Consider the following 25,155-nt stretch of genomic DNA (forward strand, 5'->3'; position numbering starts at 1 on the left):
ATTACTATTAACTCCAGACTTCATTTGGAACTATTAACTCTGGACTACTATTAACTCTGGACTTCATTTTTCTATTAATGTCCTTTTCCTGTTTTAGAATCCCATCCAGAATACCATATCACATTTAGTCCTCATGTCTCCGTAGTCTCTTCTGGTCTGTTGTGATTTCTTACACTTTCCTTGTTTACCCCGACTTGACAATCTTGAGGGGTACTGGTCAGGGGTTTTGTAGACTGTCCTTCCATTTAGGTTTGCCTGACGTTTTCTTGACTTGACTGGGGTTATGTGTTTGGGCAAGGAATTACCACTGAGGGGAAGGCTCCTCTCATCACATAGGATTGGGGCACATTATATCCACACAGCACCACTGGTGATGTGCACCTTTGTTTGCCAGGTTTCTCTGCCTAAAGAGTTACTGTTTTTACCTTTTTCTATACTCTGTTCTTTGGAAAGGAGTCACTAAGCCCAGCCTGCGTTGGAGAAGGGGGCCTCCTCCAGGGGGATGAATTACTATTATTATTACTGTTTAATTTTATATTACTTAATTTTAATATCATTTTATATTACTGCGTAATATTATTTGGAATTCTTCTGTAAGGAAGATTTGTCCCTTCTCCCCCATTTACTTATTTATTTATATCATTCTAGCATCATGTATATATTATACTTTGTTATTCATTACCATGTTATGTTTTTAGTCAGATTGTTCCAACTGTGGCCAATGGGAGCTCCTTCAGGTTGGCTCCTCTGTCCCTCCTTTTTTTTGTTGTTGTTTTTTAAGATTTTATTTATTTGAGAGAGAGAGAATGAGAGAGAACACAAGCTGGGGGAGAAGCAGGGAGCCTGATGCAGGTCTCCATCCCAGGGTCCTGGGATGACCTGAGCTGAAGGCAGCCACATAACCGCTTAACCGACTGAGCCAACCAGTCATCTCCTGTGTGCCTTTGACATACAGCCATCCTTTTATGTTTTTGAGCACATCTTCACTTTCCGGCACTACAAGATGTTTTAAGGCTTACGACGTGTATTTTTCATCCCCGTCCTACAATCAGACATATCCCTAAGGAGCTCAGCACTGATTATGCTTGTTGATACTGGGGTTGTTTTGTTTTTAATATGGAAGAAGAATTGAAATAATAAAAGGTTTACTTATTTTTGATGTTCAAACTTTGTTAGATTTATGAAGTATCTCTTTTTGGTATCTTGCTTATATTGGCATGCCTACCACTGTCTGTATATTTGCTCATCCTTTCAACAGTTATGTAATGAATACCTTAGAGCCAGGTTGAATAGAGAGGTTAAGAGAGAGCAGTCTGTACACACTGTTTATCAGAAGGGAGAGATACCTGGAAACAAAAGCCAGAGCAGCCAATATTGGGGTATCAATTTGGATATACTGGAGATGAGGGGAGGTCAGTGAAATGTGGCCTGGAGTTAAGTATGGATTGACTGAGGTATGTGGATGGTCAAGAACTGGTTTGGACAAATCTTGTGATCATTGGCCTTCCTCTTATAAGTCTTATGGATACTCTGGGCTAGTGGTGTCTGTCCTTAAAGCTGCAGCGGAACCATGCAGAATGTTGGCGATCAACCACATTTGAAATAGTTCCCCATTTTGTAAACATACATCCTCATTACTGCTCTGCAGTACAGCATGTGGATAAAATACACTCTTGTGATATGCTCATAAAATGTCTTAACCAAGCAAACAAAAGAGATGAAAACTAAATATCACTGGGCAAATGGTTTTTTGTTTTGGCTAAGTATTTCAGACTGTTGCATGGGATCATGAATACTTTAGGGACCAGAAGAATACTGATTTATATAAAGCCATGCAAATTAATTGAGAAAGCCAGTAATATTTTCCCTAATTCTAACTTCTGTGTAGTTACTTTTGAGTGGTAGAACAGGTAAGATTTGTTTATTCATTCGTTGAATTTATTGGGCTTATCTGGTTCAGCCTTTGCCCTTCTCAGGTCAATATCTCACTGGTATTCTATTGATTTTTAAATGTATGAAGGATAGACATTCCATGACACCCTGTTCTGTTTTGCTGCTGGTATTGCCCTCATCATACAAAGAAAATACATTAAGAAAATGTCCTATAAGCAATGTCCTTTAAGCAATTTAAGCAAATTTCAACTAGTTGTGTAGGAGTTCAATAGTATTTTTTTGTTTAAGCACATTTCATCTAGTTGCATGAGAGTTCAATAGGTTTTTTTGTTTTAGTGATGATAGCCTGGTAATGAAATGTTGGTAGGATCTCTTAAACATTTTTGGGGGGTATGTTGTATTAATTCAATCTTACTTTTCTTCTAAAAAAAATAATTTCTTTTGACATTTCCTTCTCAAAACTTATTTCTTGGACTTTCCCCGGTTTTTTCACAAGTTTTTCCTTTTTTTGGAAGTTCAGCATACATACAGGAAAGTGCACAAATCATTAATGATACAACCCTGTAAACACCAACCTGATTGAGGACAAAGGAGCATTACAAGTAGCCTACAAGTCTTCCACATATATAATCATTGGCATAGTTTTTATCACCACGGATTGGGCTTGCTTGTTTGTAAACTTTGTATGTATAGAATCTTATAATATGTGTTTGTTGTGTCTGCCTTCTTTTGTTCAAAATTATGTTTGTGAGATAAACTACTTGTTATTGCATCTAGCATTAATTGGTCTTCATTGCTATATGGTATTCAATTGTATGAAAATACCAAAATTCGTTTACCCAGCCTGCTGTGGATGGTCATATGAATTGTTTGGAGTTTTAGCTATTATTTTAAATAATACCACTATAAACTCTCTTGAATATATGTATGCACTTCTGGTAGGTATATATCTAGTAAAATTGCTGGGTTGTTGCCCATGTGTCTCTTAAGTTTCAGTAGATATTGCCAAGTAGTTTTCCAAAGTGGTTTTTCAGGTTACCTTTCTTATTAGCAATGTGTCTGTTGTACCACATCCACTGTACTATTTGGGAATGTAATTAAAAAAAAGAAAAGTTTACCTATTTTGGCAGGTATGTTATGGTACATGTTTCATAATGGCTTTGAGTTGCATTTATCTGATGGCTAATCATGTTGAATGCCTTTTCATAGTTTTATTGGCCATGATGATATCTCTTTTGTGAAATTCCTGTTCAGGTCTTTTGACTATTTGTCTAGTATTTTTTTTCTTTCTTTCTTTTTTTAATAACATATAATGTATTATTTGTTTCAGGGGTACAGGTCTGTAATTCATCAGTCTTAACACACAGCGCTCACCACAACACATACCCTCCCCAATGCCCATCACCCAGCCACCCCCTCCCCCCACCCCCTCCCCTCCAGCAACCCTCAGTAGTATTTTTTTCTTATAAAACATAAATGTTACCATTTTAACCATTTAATTAAAGGCATTAATTACATTCACAATGTTGTACGACCATCACCACTATTTCCAAAATTTTTCATCACACAAACAGAAACTCTGTACCCATTAAGCAGTACCTGCCCATTCTCAATTTCCCCTAGGCCCTGGTAACCTCTAATCAATTTATATTTTTTGTCTTTTCTTATTATTATATGTTACGATTTTTATATATTCTCATACAAGCCATTTGCCAGTTATATATGTTATAGATATCTTCTCCCAACTCTGTAGCTTTCCTTTTCATGTTAATGGTATGTTTTGATGAATAGAAGTTTTGATACATCACATTTTTATTATCATTGGATTCAAATATCTTTCTGATTTTCTTTGTTATTTCTTCTTTGATTCATGCATTATTCTGTCAATTTTTACTTATATATGGAGGCTATATTGTTAGGTGCATACCCATTTAAGGTTATAATATCTTCATGGTGGTTTTACCCTTTTATCAATGTGGCTATAGTTGACATGTATATGGTTACACCAGCTTTCCTTTTTTTTTTTTTTACAACACCAGATTTGTTTGATTAATCTTTGCATGGTATATTCCTTCCCATAATTTTACTTTCAAGTTTTTAGCATTCTTACATTTAAGGTGCGTCTTTTACAAGCAGGATATAGTTTGGATTTGTTGTTTATGTAATATAATGATCATTAATTTTAAATTGGATTCCTTATTCTGTTTACATTTAATATAATTACTTGGGTTTGAAAATATACCATCTTACTATCTGCTTTCTATTTGTCCCACCAGGTCTGTATTCATTTTCTCTCCCTTACCTTCTTTTTGGTTAAGAATTTTTTTAATTGCTAAAATTTTCTCCTTCATTAGCTGGCTTACTGTACATTCCTTTACTATTCTTTTAGTAGTTACTTTACAACATGCATTGTTGAATTTTTATTAAAGTCTACATAAATTACTTACTGTATTACTCTCCAGACAATGCAAAGATCATAGAACATTCTAACTTCTTGTATCTCCTTCTGTTGTTGTATGATTGTTGATGTGTATTTTAGTTTATCATAGATTTTAAATATAAGACAATGTTTTTGTACGATTTAATATTCATTTAGATTTTCCACATATTTGCCCTTTCCATGCTCTGTGTTTCTTTCTGCATTACTTTCTCTTGGGATCCATTTTCCTCCTGCCTGAAGAACTCCTTTAGCATTTACTTTAGTGCAGGTCTGCCACTGTTAAATTCACCCAGAATTCAGTAAAAAAAATGGCTAAATTCATTCAGTCAAAAAAAAAAAGGAAAGCTGGTGTAACCCTATACATGTCAACTATAGCCACATTGATAAAAGGATAAAACCACCATGAAGATATTATAACCTTAAATGGGCATGCACCTAATTAATTAATTAATTTGTAGAGGGTGAGAGAGGTGGGGACGAGGGACAGAGGGAGAGGGAGAGAGAATCTTAAGCAGGCTCCACGCCCAGCACAGAGCCCGATGTGGGGCTCCATCTCCTGACCCTGAGATCATGACCTGAGGTGAAATCAAGAGTTAGACACCTAATCAACTGAGCCACCCAGGCGCCCCGATTTTGTTTTCCTTTTAACAGCAAATTTTAATTAAGATGTAACTCATAGAAAAGTGCATAAATGATGAATTTTCCCAATGTGAATACACTCATGTAACCAGAATACAGATCAAGGAACAGAATGTTATTAGCATCCCAGCAGGCCTGTTTGTGAACACTTTCAGTCACCAACCACCACTAAGTCACCACCAAGTCACCACTATCATGACTTTTTTTTTTTAAGATTTTATTTATTTATTTGACAGAGAGACACAGCGAGACAGGGAGCACAAGCAGGGGGAGTAGGAGAGGGAGAAGCAGGCTTCCCGTGGAGTGGGGAGCCCGATGTGGAGCTCGATCCCAGGACCCTGGGATCATGACCTGAGCTGAAGGCAGATGCTTAACGACTGAGCCACCCAGGCACCCCTATCATGACTTCTAACATCATAAGTTTTGCCTATATTTGAACTTAGGTATATAGAATCAAGTAGTATTATACTACCTAATGTCTTAACTTTTTTTCTCTGAACTTTGTGAGATTGATCCATATTGTTGCATATAGTTGTAGTTTTTTTTTTTTTTTTTAAAGATTTTATTTATTTGACAGAGAGAGATACACAGCGAGAGAGGGAACACAAGCAGGGGGAGTGGGAGAAGGAGAAGCAGGCTTCCTGCAGAGCAGGGAGCCCGATGCGGGGCTCGATCCCAGGACTCTGGGATCATGACCTGAGCCGAAGGCAGACGCTTAACGACTGAGCCACCCAGGCGCCACCTATAGTTGTAGTTTGTTCATTCACGTTTTAGTATCATATTCCCTTGTATGAATATACCATAATTTATCCATGGATGTTTGATTTTTTGGATCTTACATTTGGGTATTCAGGTATTGGGAATTATGGATAATGCTGTTGTGAACATTAGTAAGCATGTTTTTGGTGAACAAATATAGCATTTGTGTTGAGTATATACCAGAAAGTGGAATTGCTAGTTCATAGTGTATGGGTATTTTCAGTATTAGTAGGTACTGCCAAAAGTTTTCCATAATGATTGCACCTCACAAACTTTATTTTCTTTTTTAATTTGAATTTTTAAAAAGTTTTTGTTTAATTCTAGTTGACAAACAGTGTTATATTAGTTTCAGGTGTACAAACAGTGATTCAGCATTTCCATATATTACCTGGCACTCATCAGGACAAGTGCACTCCTCAATCCCCATCACCTATTTAACTTATTCCCCCACCCATCTCCCCTCTGGTAACCATCCATTTGTTCTCTATAATTAAGTTTGTTTTTTGATTTGTGTCTCTCTCTTTTTTTCCCCTTTGCTCATTTGTTTTGTTTCTTAAATTCCACATATGAGTGAAATCATATGATATTTGTCTTTCTCTGACTGAGTTATTTTGCATAGCATTATACTCTCTAGCTCCATCCATGTCATTCCAAATGGCAAGATTTCATTCTTTTTCATGGCTCAGTGATATTCCATAATATATACAATATATATTTTTATATATTGTATATATTTATATATATATATAAATACACACACACACACCACTTTTTTTTTATCCATTCATCAGTTGATGGACACAGAACTGCTTCCATATCTTGGCTATTGTAAATAATGCTGCTGTAAACATAGTGGTGTGTATCCCTTTGAATTAATTTTTTGTATTTTTGGGGTAAATATCAGTAGTGTGATTTATGGGTGATAGGGTAGTTCCATTTTTAACTTTTTGAGGAACCTCCACACTGTTTTCCACAGTGGCTGTACCAGTTTGCATTCTCACCAACAGTGCACAATTGTTTCTTTTTCTCCACATCCTCGCCAACACCTGTTGTTTCTTGTGTTCTTGATTTTAGCTACTCTGACAGGTGTGAGGTGGGACTACCTCATTGTAGTTTTGATTTGCATTTCCCTTATGCACCTCACAAACTTTAAAACATTAAAACCAATCCGGGACATTGGTATAAATTTAATAAGGATTTGACTAGTGTCGTGTATATGGGAAGTCTATATCCCTAATAATAGTGGGATTTGCGGGTCCATATTTAACTTCTGAAAACTAACTCTCAGATCTTTTTGTGCTACTTATGCTAATGCATTTTTAAAAATTTGGGGTCTGTTGTCTTTTTCCCTCATACTTCCCATTTTCTTCATGGCCTAGTCTAACTGAAGGCCAAATTTATATCTAGTATACTCTTTAATACCTTGTATTCTTGAGAGATAAAGATGTATATAGACATAGCTGATGAGTAGTGGTAGAATGCCGCACTAACAGTCACCACGGGTTGTCGGTTCTGGATTTGGCCGCTTCTTCCTGGATTTTAGTGATCATACCGTATTAGAGGAATCTCCCATTACACCATTTCATTTATTCATTCCACCAGCACATGAGTGCCTTCAAAGTGCACTGTACTAGATTTGAAGACACAAAGAAAAAGTGCACCCACACCTTCAAGAAGATCCCTGGTGCATAAGCTAACACAGTATAGTTGCAGTAATTCTAAAGTAATAGAGACATGTACAGAAAACTGTGTGAGCCAAGGGTGAGGGCGACTGACTGCTGGTATGATATAGGGCAGGTTTCACAAAAGAGACCGATTTTCTGGAGAGGCTTTGAAGGATGAGCAGTGGGATAAAGGAGGACACTTAGGCAGAAGCAGAAATGTGGAAAACTATTCCAAGAACAGTAGTACGTGGATCGTAGAATGCATTTGTGCTGACGCCCACTTCCCCATACCAAAAGCAGACACTGTTTGATCAGTCATTGCATTTTTGCTGCTAAATTTATAAGCAGCTTCAGAGTTCTCAGCTGTGCTTCAGGCAGCCACTACCAGTGATTTGTGGAGTTGGCACGTGAGGTTGAACCTGTTTGTCTTCTTTGCAGTGGGCGTCCACTGTGCCTGGAGCATAGGATGTGTGGGGGCGTGGTGGAGAATGAGACAGGCTAGAAACGTATGTTGACTGGGACCAGGTTATGAAGGACATTTTTGTGCCGTTCTGTTGAGTTTGTATTTATAGCCTGTATAGGCAACGGAGAGCCATATAAGGCTTTTAAGCAGGAAAATGCTTACAAGCAGATTTCTCTTTTGGGAAAGATGACTATGGGAGTTTTGGAGAAGGTGGATTGAATTGGGTAAAAACAAGGGGAGAGATACCAGTAGGCATTTCATACTATCATTAGATCTTAGTAGCCTTTAAGTTGCCTAACCAGTTGGGAGTATTATGGCTCCTCAGATAGGAGATGTTGGAGGTCTGAAAGAGGGCAGTAGAAATGGGGAGAAAGAGTCAGATTGAGAATGATCTAGGAAATAGTACAGGACATGGCCCTTTAGGTTTTGGTATGGGGGTGAGAAAGAGGAAGGACTCTTGGAAGGCTCTCAGACTTCCCATCTGGGTGCCTGGCTGCTGGGAAGGCAGGAGAGGCAGCATAGGGTGGGAAGATGATGACTTATACTTGTTAGAAATTAAATTGGCCTGGAAAAAATATTTTTCCAGTGGAGTCATATTTATTCCTACCAAGTTCCTTTGCTCTTCCAGAAGGTTGCAGATCACCTGTTGAATGTCACATGGTAACAGATATATAAGAGTAGGCAGTAGAAGGTGTGGTTTTAATTCTCAGCTCTGACGCTTGTTATTGTAACATACTGGGGTAAGTGAATATGGGTGGCAGTTATGATGCTATAACTAAAGGCACTTGTGTTCAGAGATAGAAGTACCTGAGATACCTTGCTGGAAGGGTTCTGTTGGCTGGGATAGTCTCCTTCATGATCAGATGCCAGAGTGGGAGAGGAGATTCTAAGGAGAATAACACAGTGGCGCTTATGAAATACATGAAAACCAGAATTCATTTGCTGGGAAATACAAAACTGTTTAGAATTGGCACTTGCTACTAGACCTCTTTTTAGGATTTGGATTGGGGAAGTTCCCCTCCAAGTTCTCCTTATTCTTGAATAAAGTGGTAGAGTGCTGTGTGATCTCAGTGTATTTTTGAGGTCTCATGAAATTTAAGCAATTAGTGTTTGAATTAATATCACTAGGGGAAAATTTTAATGCAAGTCCACACTGTTTACAGAAAGAACCACAACTTCCATCATCCCGTCCTCTAACACAGGAGTGTAAGGAATGTGGCTTCTGCATTGTCACTCCCTTCTGTTCCCATGGCAAACATTGCTAAATGGCCATGGGCGTCTCCCACCCCATACTTGCCCTCACAGCTCTTTTGAGGATAGCATTCTAGACTGTCACTATCATTTAGTTTGAATTGGCACAAAAGATGAAACCTTTTTGCTATACAAGTTTTGAGTGTTGCCATATTACATAAAATAGGCAAAAGTAATACTTGAGTTTTATTGACAACAGTTATGCTGAAATTATTTTTTAGTGGAAAATACTTGATATTTAATGATATTTGTTCTGTGAGATGATGTAAAGTTTGGTTAATTGAGGTTGCTGAATAGGAAGAAAAAAATAATACTAATAATTAAGAAAACATATTTTTTATATGTTTTATATGAACCCCATGTGGGGCTCAAACTCACAACCCCAAGATCAAGAGTCACATGCTTCTCTGACGGAGCCAGCTGGGCACCCCCAAGAAAACATATTTTTAAAACTTTCATTTCACAACAAGATCAGTTACAAATTGGCCACTCTAGTACCATGGAATAGGTTGGAAGGGTTTGGGGTCTGGGCCAAACTTCTCCAAGATTGGGGGTGGCCATGACGGTGGTGAGGCCTACCATCATGGAGGGCTGGAAATCAGGGGTGTTTGGTACAACAGCCAGGCCCCAAGAAATCCATTCATCATCTGATGAGCAAGCAGAGCCAGAAAGGGCAGACAGTAGCTGCAGATAAGAGCCAGTAAGTGGTCTCTGCTGGGGAAGTCTGGTAGTTGGTTTTAGCCACTGATAGGAGGTCCAAGGGCTAGACTCTAGTCCCGAGGAAAGTGACTGGCAATAAGAAGCCATGTTTTTGGGGACGCCTGGGTGGCTCAGTTGGTTAAGAGTCCGAGTCTTGATTTTGGCTCAGGTCATGATCTCAAGTTTGTGAGATCGATCCCCTGCATCAGGCTCTGAGCTGCTGGGCTTGGAGCCTGCTTGGGATTCTCTCCCTCTCCCTCTGCACTCCCCCACCCCCCAAAAAATTTAATCCACTTTTCACCAGCTCTTCAAAAAAAATGTGATGTCTTTATGCCTCTACAGTTCTTTAAAATAATAAGATTATGGTCCAGATCCTACAAAATGTGATTAAATGTATTGTTCATATTGATTAGTCAGGGATTCTTTGTTCTATTAAGACGGCATTAAGCTCACATAGACAGCATATTTTTTTTCTTTACCCACATTTATTAGTCATGAGCAGTGGACAAGTAAACCGAAGTGGTACTTAGAAAGTTTGTTTTTAGGGACACCTAGGTGGCTCAGCTGGCTAAGCATCTGCCTTCGACTCATGTCACAATCCCAGGGTCCTGGATCGAGTCCCGCCTTGGGCTCTTCTCCCTTTCCCTCTGTCCCCCCGCCCCAGCTCATGCTCCCTCTCTCACTCACTCTCAAATAAACAAATAAAATTTTTAAAAAAGAAAGTTTGTTTTTAAAATTCCCAAACTTTCCCCACTAGTGCTGACCCTGTGCTTCACTTTTGGGCATCCATTGCTTCCTAGTCTTTCCCTTACTGAGCTAGGAGAGAATGTAGGACAGTTGGGTGGGTCAGCAGCCTGGGTAACTGGTCACAGTTCTTTGACCTTCAATGAGTCATTTATTCTCTAGAGCTTGAGCCTCCTCAGCTGTAAAAATGAAGGTTTTATACCAGGGTTACAATATGTTTGATCTATATAGAACAAGTATTGATTAACTATAAGTATTAATGAGATATTTCATTAACAATTTTCTTAGAGTTTAAAAGAGCATTGTGGGGTTTGGTTTGAATGGGATGTTATTTCTAGAAATGGTCAGGGTAGTTTGGATGGATGCCTTTTGTTCTTAATACATTTCTGGCAGAGGTGTTTGGAATAGTTCCACTGCTCATAGCATTTCCCTTAAGGTTGGTGTCTTGTAAAAATAGAAATGAAGTTTTCAGCAAGAGATGTTCAAGGTAGGGAGATGAAAAATTATAATAACCAGAATTATTCTTTGAGTGCTGTCAGTTTTGGAGGGAGCACTTGGGAGGTAAGATAAGACCCTCATGGGTGTGTGCTGGCAGTAAAAGGCGACCACTAAGCTACCCTGAGGAGACAGGCAGGAGGGAGATGGTGAGAGGATGAGGGGAGAACAGGGAAGGGTGAGGACTGGAATGCCTCCCTGTGAGTCTCATAGCTTCAGGAAAGTTTAACAAATGTAGGAAGGGTCAGCTGCATTCTCTTCAGGTTGACACTGCGTGCAGACACAGGAGACCCCTAGAACTTACAGAGATTGGGTGGCGGGCTTTGCACCTACAGGCCAGGGCGTGGGTGAGGGCTTGTTAAATTATATAGGTATCTAAGGGGCCAAGTGATCTGTTGACTTACAGCTTTTTGGGTTTGGGAGATAAGGGTCTTTTGGCTTATTTTCTCCTTGGAGAGAAGGCTCAAAGACTTAAATGGTAATAGAGCTAATATTAAGTGCTTATACTCAGTGACAGGCAGTGAGTTGAGCAGTTTTCTTGGATTATTTCTTTTGATCCTCACAACAATTCTATGAGATAGGTACTCTTCTTTTTTAAACATTATATGTGTGTGTGTATATATATATATATATACACACACACATTTATTTATTTATTTTTAAAGATTTTATTTATTTGACAGAGAGAGAGAGAGCACAAGCAGGGGGGAGCGGCAGGCAGAGGAAGAAGCAGGCTCCCCACTGAGCAGAGAGCCCCACGCGGGGCTCCATCCCAGGACCCTGGGATCATGACCTGAGCCGAAGGCAGACGCTTCACCGACTGAGCAACCCAGGCACCCCATAAAGATTATTTGAGAGAGAGCATGGTGGGGAGGGGCAGAAGGAGAAGGCAGAGCAGGCTCCCCACTGATCAGGGAGCCCAACAACTTCGGGCTCAATCCCAGGACCCTGGTATCATGACCTGAGCCAAAGGCAGACGCTTAACCCAACTGAGCTATCCAGGTGCCCCAAGACAGGTACTCTTCTTAGCCTCTGCCTTACATATGGAAGACTGATGTGTAGAGTCCTTAAATTTAGCCAGTAACCTACCTGGGATTCAAGCCCCAGGAGTCTGTCCTGGAACCCTTGTTCTTAACCACTGTGTTTTATTGCCTTGTGCCGGGGGCGTGGGGGGAGTTCTTACTCTGGGACATTCTGTATGGGATTAGACCGTACACAGGGTAGCCTGGGGGTCGTGTTTGGGATGATGAGAGCATGTCATATTGCTTTGACCTTTTCATGGTCTGTGTATTCATACCCTGTAACAGATCACCATTAATGTCGTCGTTAAAACAACACAAAATTATTACCTTAAAGTTGTGGTGGTTAGAAGTCTGAAAATGGGTCTTGTGGGCTAAAATCAAGCTATTTGCAGGGCTGTATTCCTTCTGGATGCTGCAGGGGAGAATCTGGTCCTTTCCTCTTCCAGCTTCTAGAGACTGTCCACATTCCTTGCCTTGTGTCCCCCTTCTTGCATTCACATGGCTCCAGTCTTTGCATCCATCATAACAGCTCCTTGGACTCTCCTGTCTCTCATAAAGCTCCTTGTGGTTACATTGGTTCCGCCTGGATAATCTAGCATAATCTCCCCATCTCTAGAGCCTTAACTTAATCACAGCTACAAAATCACTTTGCCATGTAAAGTATTCACAGGTTCTGCAGACTTTATAGTCTTTTTGTTTATGAGTTGATTATAGAGATTGCCATTTCAAGCTTTTTTATTTTCAGTTTTGAGTAATAACTGGTGAAACTTCACTTCACCACCCCAGCCTGAGCCATTGCTGAGCTCCAGCTGTTTGACCGATGAGTGTCATCATCCTGGGCACCATCAGATAAGGAGTTGGGGGGAAGGTATGTGTGCGGAACGTCTGCAGAGAAGTATAAAGTAAAAGGTAGTGGCTTTTAAAGATCTTAATGAAGTGTAAAAATGAGTGGAATTTTATGATTTTTCATATGATTTAGCTACTTTTTCATTTCAAAATTGGTATCTCTTTTATATGGTTGTAATCCTAGTAAACATGTTTTGCTATGCCAGTTTTCCTTAGGACTCTATTTTAGTTTATCTATATTTCTCGTCTTTCCACAGGGTTAATAGTGGTAAGCTTAGCTACCATTTGCTGAGCCCCTCCCTGCAGGAGGCATCATGCAGAGCCCTTCAAAACATTTTGTTTTTCATCTAATTTTCACATAAGCCTCATGAGGTAGATATTATTCCCTTTTCTTGTAGATGAGAAAGTGGGAAACTCTGGGAAGGATTTTACATCACACAGTTAAGTATGGAAGTGAGATTCGAATCCAGGACTGCACAAGTCTAAAGGCTTGCTCTTTCTCTTCTGCTTCACTGCCTTCCCAGGGCAACTACGGGAAAGGCTTACTTAAATTCTTGCTTAAACATCAACTGTTGTGAAGAAGAAAATACATTAGCACAGGGCCATTGTGGCAGTGGAACATTAAATTGTATTCCATTCTTCCTGACAGGCAGGCCAGGAAGAGGAACTTGATGAACACACAGTCTTTGTTTGGTTAGCAAGTATACCAATTTTCTCCCATGTCTAAATCCTAAATTTCTGTTAATCTTTGAGCAGCTTTACTAGTGAAATGCTGTGGCATAGAGGATAATGATTTGATCATTTAACAACCAAAGTAGAAGTGTCCCTTATATGGCTGTTTCTTGTGTCAAATGTATAACATTTTCTTTCGTTAAAAATATAACTTGGCAAAAATGATTTTGTTGGGGGAGATGGGTGTAAGCTAAAGACTGTGCAGTTTCAGTGTCCTAACTTTTCACACTGAAACATCTGGTCGTGGATTCTGAGCCCTCAGTGGCCACAATGTTTAAGAAACCCAGGTGTGATTAGGCTGCACGGATTATTTTATTGCTAAATTTTGGCCTGTTTAAAACTGTACTCTTTTTCTCTAGTATTCATATAAAAGCTGTCCAGAAAGTGTACCTAATATATACTTGTCTCTTAAAGACTATTAGAGCTCTTTTTTTTTAATTTATCTTTATTTATTTAAGTAATCTCTATCCTGAACACGGGGCTCAAACTCATGACCCTGAGATCAAGAGTCACACGCTCTTCCAACTGAGCCAGCTGGGTGCCCGCAGAGTATTAGAGTTCTTAAACGTATGCTTGATGTTAATCGGTTTTGATTAAGTCTTTGAGAATAATGTTCCTGAAAACATGGCACTTGTTCAGGGTATCATTCTTTCCTTCTCACCCTGCTCTACCCCCAGTCCAATCCATTACCTGTTAATTCTGTTTCTGAATTATATCTTAATTTTCTACTTTTCTTCCTGGTCACTGCCACCACCTGGGCTGGCTGTCCTCCATGTTTGCTGCCCCGCCCCCAACCCCCTGTTGCTATCCAGGACAGTGAGGCTGTCCACCCTCCATGTTTTCACCTTGACCCTCTCCACAGAGAAGGACCAACCTGGAAACCCACCTCGAATCAGCTCATGTCCTTGCTTAATGTTAACGTCCAGTAGCTTCCCATTGTACTTAACATCAAACCTCTAACTAAACTTCTTACACTGTCCTGAAAGGCCTGTGTGATCTGCCCCTGCCTGTCTTTCCAAATGCATTTTATGCTACCCACCTACCAAACACTTCCAGAGCCTTACCACAGGCTGCCTCCTGGTTCTGGGACAGGTTCTTCCCTCAGCCCTGCAGTTAGCTGCTACCCAACTTCACAGTCTCTATTTAAATGTCATCTTCTCAAGGAGTCATGCCTTACTATTCTAAATTGGATCATTTCTGTTATTTTCTCTCTCCCTTTTCTGTCCTTAATAGCATTTATTACCAGTTGTAATTAATTTTGTTTGATTGCTTCTTTGGGTCTGTGTTCACTAAGATATAAGCCCTAGGGAGCAAGGACTATGTGTAGCTTGTTTGCTGCTGTATCATCAGTATTTTAGTATTTAGTAGGTGTTCAGCAAATATTTATTGAATGAATGAGAGGGGCAGAGGCAAGCTGCCAGGAGGACAGGGTGTATCTACTGAATGCTCAGCTCATGAAAAAATAACATACTTTCAAAGGATCAGATGGACCCAATCATTGCCCGCAGTTTGCTCACATGGGAGAAATTTGGAGAATAAATCTGAGAGCTGTTTATTTATTGTAAAGATTATAGGGGTTCTGTGTCTTTCTGGCAGGCATGTTTGCCTTCTGCTTATTTAGCTAATATGAATCATATTGATAATGTGACTGTGTGACAGACAGTTCAGCCGTATGCTGAGGTTTCTACCACCTTAATTTAAAAGTATTATACATCTACATGAGCACCTTAAATTTTTTCTGAAACTGTGCCTTAATTTCCACCATAGTTGTGTGGTCTGTCAGATTTTGTGATTCCACTGGGCTGAGGCCATTTCAGAGAGTGTGCGGTGTGAGGCCTAACCCTGAACAGCCAAGGTTATGAGTGGGTCTACCAAGACGTGTTCACTGAAATGGTCTCTCTGGTAACAATGAGCAGACTTTTGAATGAAAGTGTCTGATTATCAGCATTTAGGATTTAAAATGTCTTCGTTATCTTAGTTGAGGTGTTCTTTATGATATTTTACATTAGGAATAGTTCATTATTTATTTATTTATTTATTTATTTATTTATTTATTTAAAAGATTTTATTTATTTATTTGACAGAGAGAGAGAGCGCGAGAGAGGGAACACAAGCAGGGGAAGTGGGAGAAGGAGAAGCAGGCTTCCTGTGGAGCAGGGAGCCCGATGCGGGGCTCGATCCCAGGACCCTGGGATCATGACCTGAGCCGAAGGCAGACGCTTAACGACTGAGCCACCCAGGCGCCCAGGAATAGTTCATTTTTTAAAGCCATTTTATTTTATTTTTTCATTTTTTAAGATTTTATTTATTTGTCAGAGGAAGAGAGAGCACAAGCAGAGGGAGTGGCAGGCAGAGGGAGAGAGAGAAGCAGGCTCCCTGCTGAGCAAGGAGCCTGATGCGGACCCAATCCCAGGACCCAGGGATCATGACCTGAGCCGAAGCCAGACACTTAACCGACTGAGGCACCCAGGCATCCCTTAAAGCCATTTTATATCAGTTTATAGGAAGACTGGTTTTTGTATTTCCTAGGACATGAGGGAACTTGTCTAGTAAATCTTAAGAGCAGATCGGATATTTCAGAATGAGTTAAAAAGAAGGGCCTAAAAAACGCAGCCTTGATTCTTCCAGCGTTATTAAAATGCCCATTCTTTTTGGGAAACACCGAGCTGAAGTTTTGGCTTACTGTGCAAATCATCCTTCTTCCTAGTGTATAAGTATGTTAATAATATTGGAGTATTTTGAAACTTAATGTTTAAATATCATTCCAAATATCTCCTTTTATTTTGCATTGTCAGATAGTTAATCTAACCTTTTAATTAACAATAAATCAGTAAAGTTGTTGGTCTTATTGAAAGAACTAATGCACTGCATTTAATAATCTGAAACCTTGGTTAGACCTACCATTGGCTTAGTTTACTCGACTTGTAGAAAGTGAAGTCCTAGGATTCTAGGTTTTAGAGGGATTCCTTAGGTTTGGCTCCAGAAAGGTGGTAACCTTTAAAGAAGGACTCAAAAGTTGTCAAATGAAAATTTCTTGGTTGCTATATTGGTAGTTTCCAACTGCTAAATCAAGGAATGCATTTCCCCCATTTCTCCAGAAACAGTATCATAATGGGTAGATAGCTATGATAGCACCTCCGCAGCCCCTTTCCCCAACCCCACTGGTCCCTGCACACGGGAATGGCGGACAGGAGAGCAAAACCACACCAGTGCTCATGACAGGGTCAGGAGCCTTGGAGTCTATTCTTAGCTCTGTCATTTTGTGCAAGTCATTTGATTCGTCAGGCTCAGATTACTCATCTATAAAACAAATGAATTGGGCAAGATCATTTCCAAGGTTCCTTTAAGCTCTGCTGTCTTGTAATTGGGATTTTCTAATTCCTGCATCAGAGTCTGGGCAGGGATTTGGATGGCAGAGTAGTGTAGGTGGTCAGGCACTTCATACTTAACCACATTTCCATAGTTGCATGGTTTAGTCACCAGATCAAATTGAATAACCAGAAGCGATGGTGCACTCACACAGAAATTTTTGGTGCTCTTTATAGGAAAACATTTTCAGTTTTATAATAGAGGTCAGGGAAAAAACCTTATTTCATAGGATTTGTGCCATTTTGACATCACTCTGTTATTCTTCGAGTACTTCATTACTTTCTGGTACAGAAAGATGTTCCAGCTTATCTTGTAATTTCACATCTTGGTAGACCCATTTCATAACCTTGGTTGTTCAGGGCTAGGCCTTACACAGCGCACTGTCTGAAATGGCCTCACCTCCACTTGTCCCGTCCATGGAGTCAGCCAATCCCCTGAGTACTGGTTCCTTTGAGGGGAAATGGTCAAGGTGTGCTCTTGCAAAATGAGGTGCTGTTACTTCTCCCTCTTTTGGAAGAAGAGCTAGGAAGTATTTTTTTTTTTGAAATTAGATAATACCCCTAATTCCAGTTCACTACCACAGGGCTCTTCCTCTCCTTCCCACATGTTAGGTTTGTATGGTCTTTCTCCTTCAGTTCATGATTCCCAGCAACATCAGCATATTTGTTTGCTCAGTGCTACAATACATATAAAACCGTTACAAAATTTTTTACCAACTTTACTACCAATAACAAACCTACCACTTTCTTTGCAATTCTATTTACCTTAAGAATTATTATCCTGAATGGAGTGCCTGAGTGGCTTAGTAGTTAAGCGTCTGCCTTCAGCTCAGGTCATGATCCCAGGTTCCTGGGGTCGAGCCCCACATCGGGCTCCCTGCTTGGTGGGAAGCCTGCTTCTCCCTCTCCCACTCCCCCTGCTTGTGTTCCCTCTCTTGCTATGTATCTCTCTGTCAAATAAATAAATAAAATATTAAACAAAGAATAATTATACTGAAGATGTACATCTGTGTACTCTCAAAGAGATTACTCTCTGTTATTGTTGTCTTAACACTGTATTTTCCCCTCCCTCCCTCCCTGCCTCCCCTTTCTCTTCTTCCCTTCCCTTCCCTTCTTTTCCCTTCCCTTCCCTTCCCTTCCCCAGATTTGTTGAGAGGTAGTCTGTGCCCCTCTTTGAACTGCTGCTGTTTACAGTACTTTCCTAGGTTAAGCTAATCACCTTCTCTATAGGAGTCATAGGATAATTAATCTACCAAAAGCACTAATGTTCTGAGCAGCCATATATATATATAAATAAAAATATATGCTATATAACTTTAATGACTTTAATATATATAAAATATATAGTTTCATTTAACAATACATAAATATATAAATAACAGTTATGTATTTATCAAACCATAGTATGTAAAACCTTTATATATTAAACCCATTTTATTTCTCTGTTCATGTAATCTTTATTTATTGCTCATATATAATTTTTAATCCACAGAACCCATGGTCCCTTGTTTTCTGGTCTCAGTTTCAGCCAGTATTTCACATTAGGACCATTAGGTCATCAGAAATTGTGGATTTCAATTTTTTCATTTTAAGAGTCGGGAGGCACATAAAAAACATTGTGGGCTTTTTTTGTGTGTGTGGTATCATCATAAACTCTAAGGTGTATAAATTCTCGTTAAGCATTAAAGAAAACAGACTGCTGGAACAACCACTGTGGGCTAGGGGTAGGTGTGGGAGTCAGAGGCTGGAGAGAGGAAGCAGTTAGGAGGAAGGAGAGTGTTGTTGGAGGGAAGGAGGTAGAGGTTAATGTATGTTTGAACTGAGAACAATGATATTCAAGTGTGGACTGGGGAAATTAAATTGATCAGTACCCAATATAAATATGTAGCCTATTCTTTTTGTTAAAACTGCTTAATAAGTGATCTTTAAAATGCTGTTTTTTTATTTAAAAAGTATGTTTTATTCATCCAAATTGACAGAAAGATATAATTGTACATGTTCCTTGCTATTATGTTTCAGTGATGAAGAGAAAATTGATGTTGGTACACCGAAATATTGTTCAATTATAGTTATTCTTTAGGTGATCCTCTATTGGAAAAATTACTAAATTAATTATGTGGTTTTATCTAATCATATATCAAAGAAAAACAACCATCATATATTAAAGAAAATATTACTTTGAGACATTTATGCTTTCATTGAAATGATCACTGTACCTTTAAACTAGAATATATATTTGGAGAAAAGCCCAAGAATCTTTTAAAGATTTTTTGAAGGTATTTTCGAGTATTTTGAAAGATACCTTTTAAATACCTTTAAAATATTTGAAGATATTTTAAAAAGAAAGACTTCAATAAAAATATTTTTATTTTACTTTCATTAACTTGTATATATGCATATTAAATATGTGTGTGTTTTAGGTCTTATTACAATTGAGTATATTCTTCCCATCTTCCTACTTAGTGTTTTCTTATGGGCCTATTTAAACAAATCTCTAGGCAGGACCTTATAGAATATTGGTCATTCTAGCACCTTCTATTTGCATAGATTTTCATAGATAAAATGAAGCCATGCCAGGGTAGCTCAAATATTTTTATCAGTGATAAAAAAGCTAAAATCCTTTGGAAGTAACTTTTTGTATTTTTATTACAGGTAAATTGGGATATTCACATTGTACAGAAATAGAGGTAAGAGAAATACTCAAATATTTATTAGTAAAGTAGCTTTGCAGTTCTTTAGATTAACTTAAATATTGAACTATATCTCATGGGTTTTTGGTCTTCTGACAAGGATGTGTTGAGAGCAGGTATATATCTTTTACATTTAAAAAGAGTAAAATGTGAAGAAAAATTCGTTATCTTGCCCATATAAATATATTTTTTATTTTATTTTATTTATTTTATTTTTTAAAGATTTTATTTATTTGACAGAGAGAGACACAGCGAGAGAGGCAACACAAGCAGGGGGAGTGGGAGAGGGGGAAGCAGGCTTCCCTCTGAGCAGGGAGCCCGATGTGGGGCTCGATCCCAGGACCCTGGGATCATGACCTGAGCTGAAGGCAGACGCTTAACAACTGAGCCACCCAGGCGCCCCTAAATATATTTTTTAAAGATTTATTTTTAAGTAATCTCCACACCCACTGTGGGGCTCACACTCACAACCCTGAGATTAAGAGTTGCATGCCCCACTCACTGAGCCAGCCAGGCACCCCTCTTGCCCATATTTTTAAAATGCCAGTGTGTGTTAAAAAGATTACCTTAATCGGGACACCTGGGTGGCTCAGTCGGTTAAGTGGCTGCCTCCGGCCCGGGTCATGATCCCAGGGTCCTGGGATCGAGTCCCACATCGGGCTCCTTGCTCAGCAGGGAGCCTGCTTCTCCCTCTCTCTCCCTCTGCTTGTGCTCTGTCAAATAAATAAAATCTTTAAAAAAAAAAAAGAAGATTACCTTAATCATGGCTTTAAAACTTTCCCATGTTATGTGTGAAATTGAGATACTAAGATTCAGAGCCCTTAATAAGAAATAGTTTAAGTTGTTTTTTTCATAATCCAATCTAATGTGTCATAATAAATAAATCATAAATATTTTGAGCTCCTCTGGAGCTGCCTTGGTGTAGGAAAAAAAAATAGGGGCTTAGAAACAATATTTCAGTGAGATTAATAATGAATCAAATAGTTTGTTATCTTAGTTCAAAATTCTGATTGTGAACTTTAAGGAATTTCCACGTGATTCCCTGTGTTCCTTGCAGGAATTTCAAGGGTAGCACTGAAATATGAGGGTAGCATCCATGAAGTGTGTACATCTGGTGTTCTTTGCAGCAACTGTTGCCTCATCTTTACATTAGGAGTCTTGGGTCTTTGTTAATGGCAGTGCCTAAATAAAGGATTTAAGAAGTTATTTTTCTAATATGGTAATACGTCTACATGTTGATGTAGATTTTAGTAAATTTCAACTGTTATTTTAAATAAAATGCAAGCTTCCTAAGGGATTATATTGTATAATAAAGAAGCAAAAATCATTTGTTCTTTTTTACATTCAGAAATTATACAATTCATTTTTGTATTTTCAACTTTGGAAGTAGAGATAATTTTTTTTCCAAATTAGCTCTAAAAATAGGCAAGAACTTAATTTTTTAAAAAGTAGAACTTTATATTGTGAGAATTTTTGATGTACTGTTCAATGTAATATAAAGGAGTGGGATTTGATTTGAGTCAGAAAATATAACTTCTGTCTGTGGTTTCTGGTGTGCGTTTTTCTAGCTATGTAATTTTGAGCAGTATTTTTTTCTCCTGCTCTCCTAGAACTTTGGCTTTCTTATCTGTAAAATGTTAATCATAATTCCTATTGACCTCACAGGTTGTAAAATTTTAAAGAGCAAATATATGTGACATGTTATACAAATCCTGAAGACACTGTCTTATGTTGTATCACCATAAAATCAGCATGGTTGTAGCACTTTGTTTAGTATTCACTTTGTATAGGAACATCACTCATTTTATCTCTGTAATCTCCTAGTTATTAGCTCTTATTCTGTGACCCATACCTTGGGTAACCAAAAGAATTGGAATCTAAACAGAACCTCCTTTCAGGATTTTTTAAAATGACTATTTGATGAGGGAAAATCACAAGAAAATAAAAAATTCAATCCAATTATTTAGTTAACAGCGTGGAGTATTTTCTAGGGGTAATGGTGGTTAGAGACTGGAATTGTAGATGGTGATTTATCTATATTGTTTGGATTTTTTTTTTTAAATGAGAACATCTCTGCGTATTACTTTGTTAATTAAAATAATAAAAAGGAGGGGCAGTAGAGGTTGTGGGAACTACTTTTTCAAGAAGTTTGGTGACTTGAAAGAAAAAGAAGACAGCTTAAGTAGAAAGTTTTGTTTTTTAGGGAAGATGGTACATTTGAAGGGGTGGGGGGTGGCGGTGGTAAGGAAGCAAGAGAGAGTGAGTTGGAGTCCAAGTTAGAGAGTGGGGATCTGCTGAAATCAGATGTAGGACTACCTCTGGCTTCACTAGAGCAGTGGTTCTCCAAGTGTGGTAAGAGGGCTCTGGGGGGTTCCTGACACCCTTTCAAGGTCAGACTGTTTTTGAAGTAATACTAAGACATTGTTTGCCCTTCTACTTTCATTCTCTTGAGGGTACAGTGGTGTTTTCCTTGGCTACATGACTGTGTAACTATAAATGTCATGCCAGACCTCAGAAGCAGATATAAGATCTAGCCGGCTTTTATTAAGCATGACCTTCAGGAGTTTTACAAAAATGCAAAACAATACCACTCTTCTTCTTCTTCTTTTTTTTTTTTTTGAAAATAGAGGTTTCTTTCCCATAAAAATGTTACTTATATTAACATGTTTAATATTTTTAAATGATTTAATTAAATTTTTAAATAAAAAATTTCTGTTTTAATTTCTAATACAGGAGATGTTGATAGATTATGGTTCACATACATAAAAGCTCCTTGGACTCCTCAGTAATTTTTAGAGTGTCAGAGGGTCCTAAAACCACAGTCTGAGAGCTGTTGGGCTGGGGTGTGGTTAGCACGGTATTTCTGCCCGAGAAACAGGATTGAGGGCTGAGAGCAGTAAAACCTGCAGTCCTGAGGAAGACAATGGGAAGTTGAGGGAATCTTTGATAATAAGGTTTTAAGCCCGTCTTTTCTGTCAGTAAGACAACAGGGTCATTTCTGAGAGTGAGGTGATCCTGGATCAGAAAGGTGATTGTTAGAGCCTCTTTTGCCCTTCCATTGTTCTTCTGTTCAGAAAGCTCTGGCATTAAATGCAGACCAAGAGAAGGGCTGCTCACAAGTTGTAGATGAGTAGAACTGTGAAGGGCCCTGGAAAAGGTGGAGTAGCATGTTGCTTGCTCCATCCTTCTCCCTCACTTCTCAGCCTCAAGATTCCTCATCTGAAAGGTGGGTTGTTGTGATTGCAGAGAGTTTAGCATAAAGCCTGCCTTAATGAATATAGCCTATTATTCTTAGTTGGGAGGTGTATAGTTTCCTGGGATGGAGAAAGTCATCTTCTTAAGCAAGGTCATGGACCACTAGGAGCCTCAGGGTGACTGCTAGTGAAAACAAAATCCCTTTATCTTTCTGGGCCTTCAGGATCCTCACTGAGACATACAACTTGAAATGTTCAACTGTGTATTTTAATAGTTTTTGTAGTACAGAGAAATCATATTATGAATTCTTTTTTTTAATTAACATATAATGTATTATTTATCTCAGGGGTACAGGTCTGTGATTCATCAGTCTTACACAATTCACAGCGCTCACCATAGTACCTACCCTCCTCAATGTCCATCACCCAGCCACCCCATCCCTCCCACCCCCTCCACTCCAGCAACCCTCAGTTTGTTTCCTGAGATTAAGAGTCTCTTATGGTTTGTCTCCCTCTCCACTTTCATCTTGTTTCATTTTTCCCTCCTTCCTCTATGATCCTCTGTCTTGTTTCTCAAATTCCTCGTACCAGTGAGATCATATGAGACTTGTCTTCCTCTGATTGACTTATTTCGCTTAGCATGATACCCTCTAGTTCCATCCACATCATTGCAAATGGCAAGATTTCATTTTATTGATGGCTTCATAGTATTCCATTGTATATATATACCACATCTTCTTTATTCATTCATCTGTTGATGGACATCGAGGCTCCTTCCATACTTTGGTTATTGTGGACATTGCTGCTATAAACATTGGGATGCACGTGCCCCTTCAGATCACTACATTTGTATCTTTGGGATAAATACCCAGTAGTGCAATTTCTGGGTTGTTAGGGTAGCTCTGTTTTCAGCTTTTTGAGGAACCTCCATACTGTTTTCCAGAGTGGCTGCATCAGTTTGCATTCCCACCAACAGTGTAGGAGGGTTCCCCTTTCTCCACATCGTCACCAACATCTGTTGTTTCTTGACTTGTTAATTATTTTCTAGTTTTACTTTCAACTCTCTTTTTAAGACTTTTCCTATATTCAGAAAAACCAAACAAAATTATGAGTTTAGAGAAAGCAAGGAGGCCATACATAGGCATTCAGTCAACTTTTATGTGATCTTATTCCTCAAGATAGTTTAATGTTTCTAAAAGATCAAGTATTATACCTTATTTCTCACTGGAAAGAATTTTTTTTAAAGATTTATTTATTTGAGAGAGAGAAAGAGCCCGTGCTCTCATGCATGTGCGAGTGGGGGGAGGGGCAGAAGGAAAGACTCCTCAAGCAGACCCCCTGGTGATCACAGAGTCCCATGCAGGGCTCAGTCTCAGGACCCACCCATGAGATCATGACCTGAGCCAAAACCAGGAGTCCCACAATCAACCGGCTGAGCTACTCAGGTGCCCCTGTTTGGAAAAATATTTTAATGTACTCAATTATACTAGTATATTCCAACATTTGAACTCATTAAGGGAAATTTTTCATATAATTTGTTTTAAAAGACATTGTAAAATTTTTTACTTTAATAGGCAATTTAATTTTTTCCTATATCTCTTTTACATTTTTTGCAGGTATAATTTACATACAGTAAAATTTACCTTTTTCAGTTACAGTTCTTCGGGTTTTAACAGATATTCAGTTGTGTTAACCATCTCTGCAATCAAGTTCTGTCATTCCCCAAACTCTGCCAGTGCCCCTTGGTGGTCACTCCACCCCCGCTTTGGGCCCCTGTCTACCGCTGATCTGTATTTTGTCCTTTCATTTTGAGAAGGGCATGTAATTTAAACAGTGTATTACCCCTGCTTCTCTCTCTCTGGGAGTGCTCACAGCTCAGCCTGGTCATTTATAAACTCTTAAATTAAGAATGACCTGTACCTGTGGGTACTTGCCTCTTAAAGAGGCAGTTCTGGTCCACAGCTTGGGGGAGCTTTTACCCTCATTTTACAAGTTTTTTCTACTGCCATTATTTAAATAATTTTGTGGGTTATACTTTTATACTTGAAGAAAATTACCAAACGCTTAAAAATGCTATAACATAAAGGATTTGAATTTTTAAGTATTTTAATTGAGGCATTTTCATTGTTGTAAATTTTTAGCTTTCCAAATTTCACCACGTTCCTGTTTTCTATTAACCACCACTAATTATGAAGCACTGAGGCCCTTTCCCTTCAGCAGGAAAGAAGGTTAAATGAATAACTAGAACAATTCTGT

At 38.8% G+C, this 25,155-nt stretch overlaps 1 protein-coding gene across 2 annotated transcripts in view; it reads left to right on the top strand.

Annotated features, from left to right (window-relative positions):
- SPIRE1 (spire type actin nucleation factor 1) overlaps nt 1-25,155 on the top strand; it is a 204,719-nt gene that overhangs the window by 6,543 nt on the left and 173,021 nt on the right. For both annotated transcript variants that reach the window (XM_035013854.1, XM_035013855.1), the window contains exon 2: nt 19,668-19,702. In XM_035013854.1, the coding sequence (XP_034869745.1) occupies nt 19,668-19,702 (35 nt within the window). The remainder of the gene's footprint in view (nt 1-19,667; nt 19,703-25,155) is intronic.

Source organism: Mirounga leonina, unplaced genomic scaffold (genome assembly GCF_011800145.1).
Source record: "Mirounga leonina isolate KUSES-001 unplaced genomic scaffold, KU_Mleo_1.0 Mir_167, whole genome shotgun sequence".
In the NCBI taxonomy this organism is placed as follows: Eukaryota; Metazoa; Chordata; class Mammalia; order Carnivora; family Phocidae; genus Mirounga; species Mirounga leonina.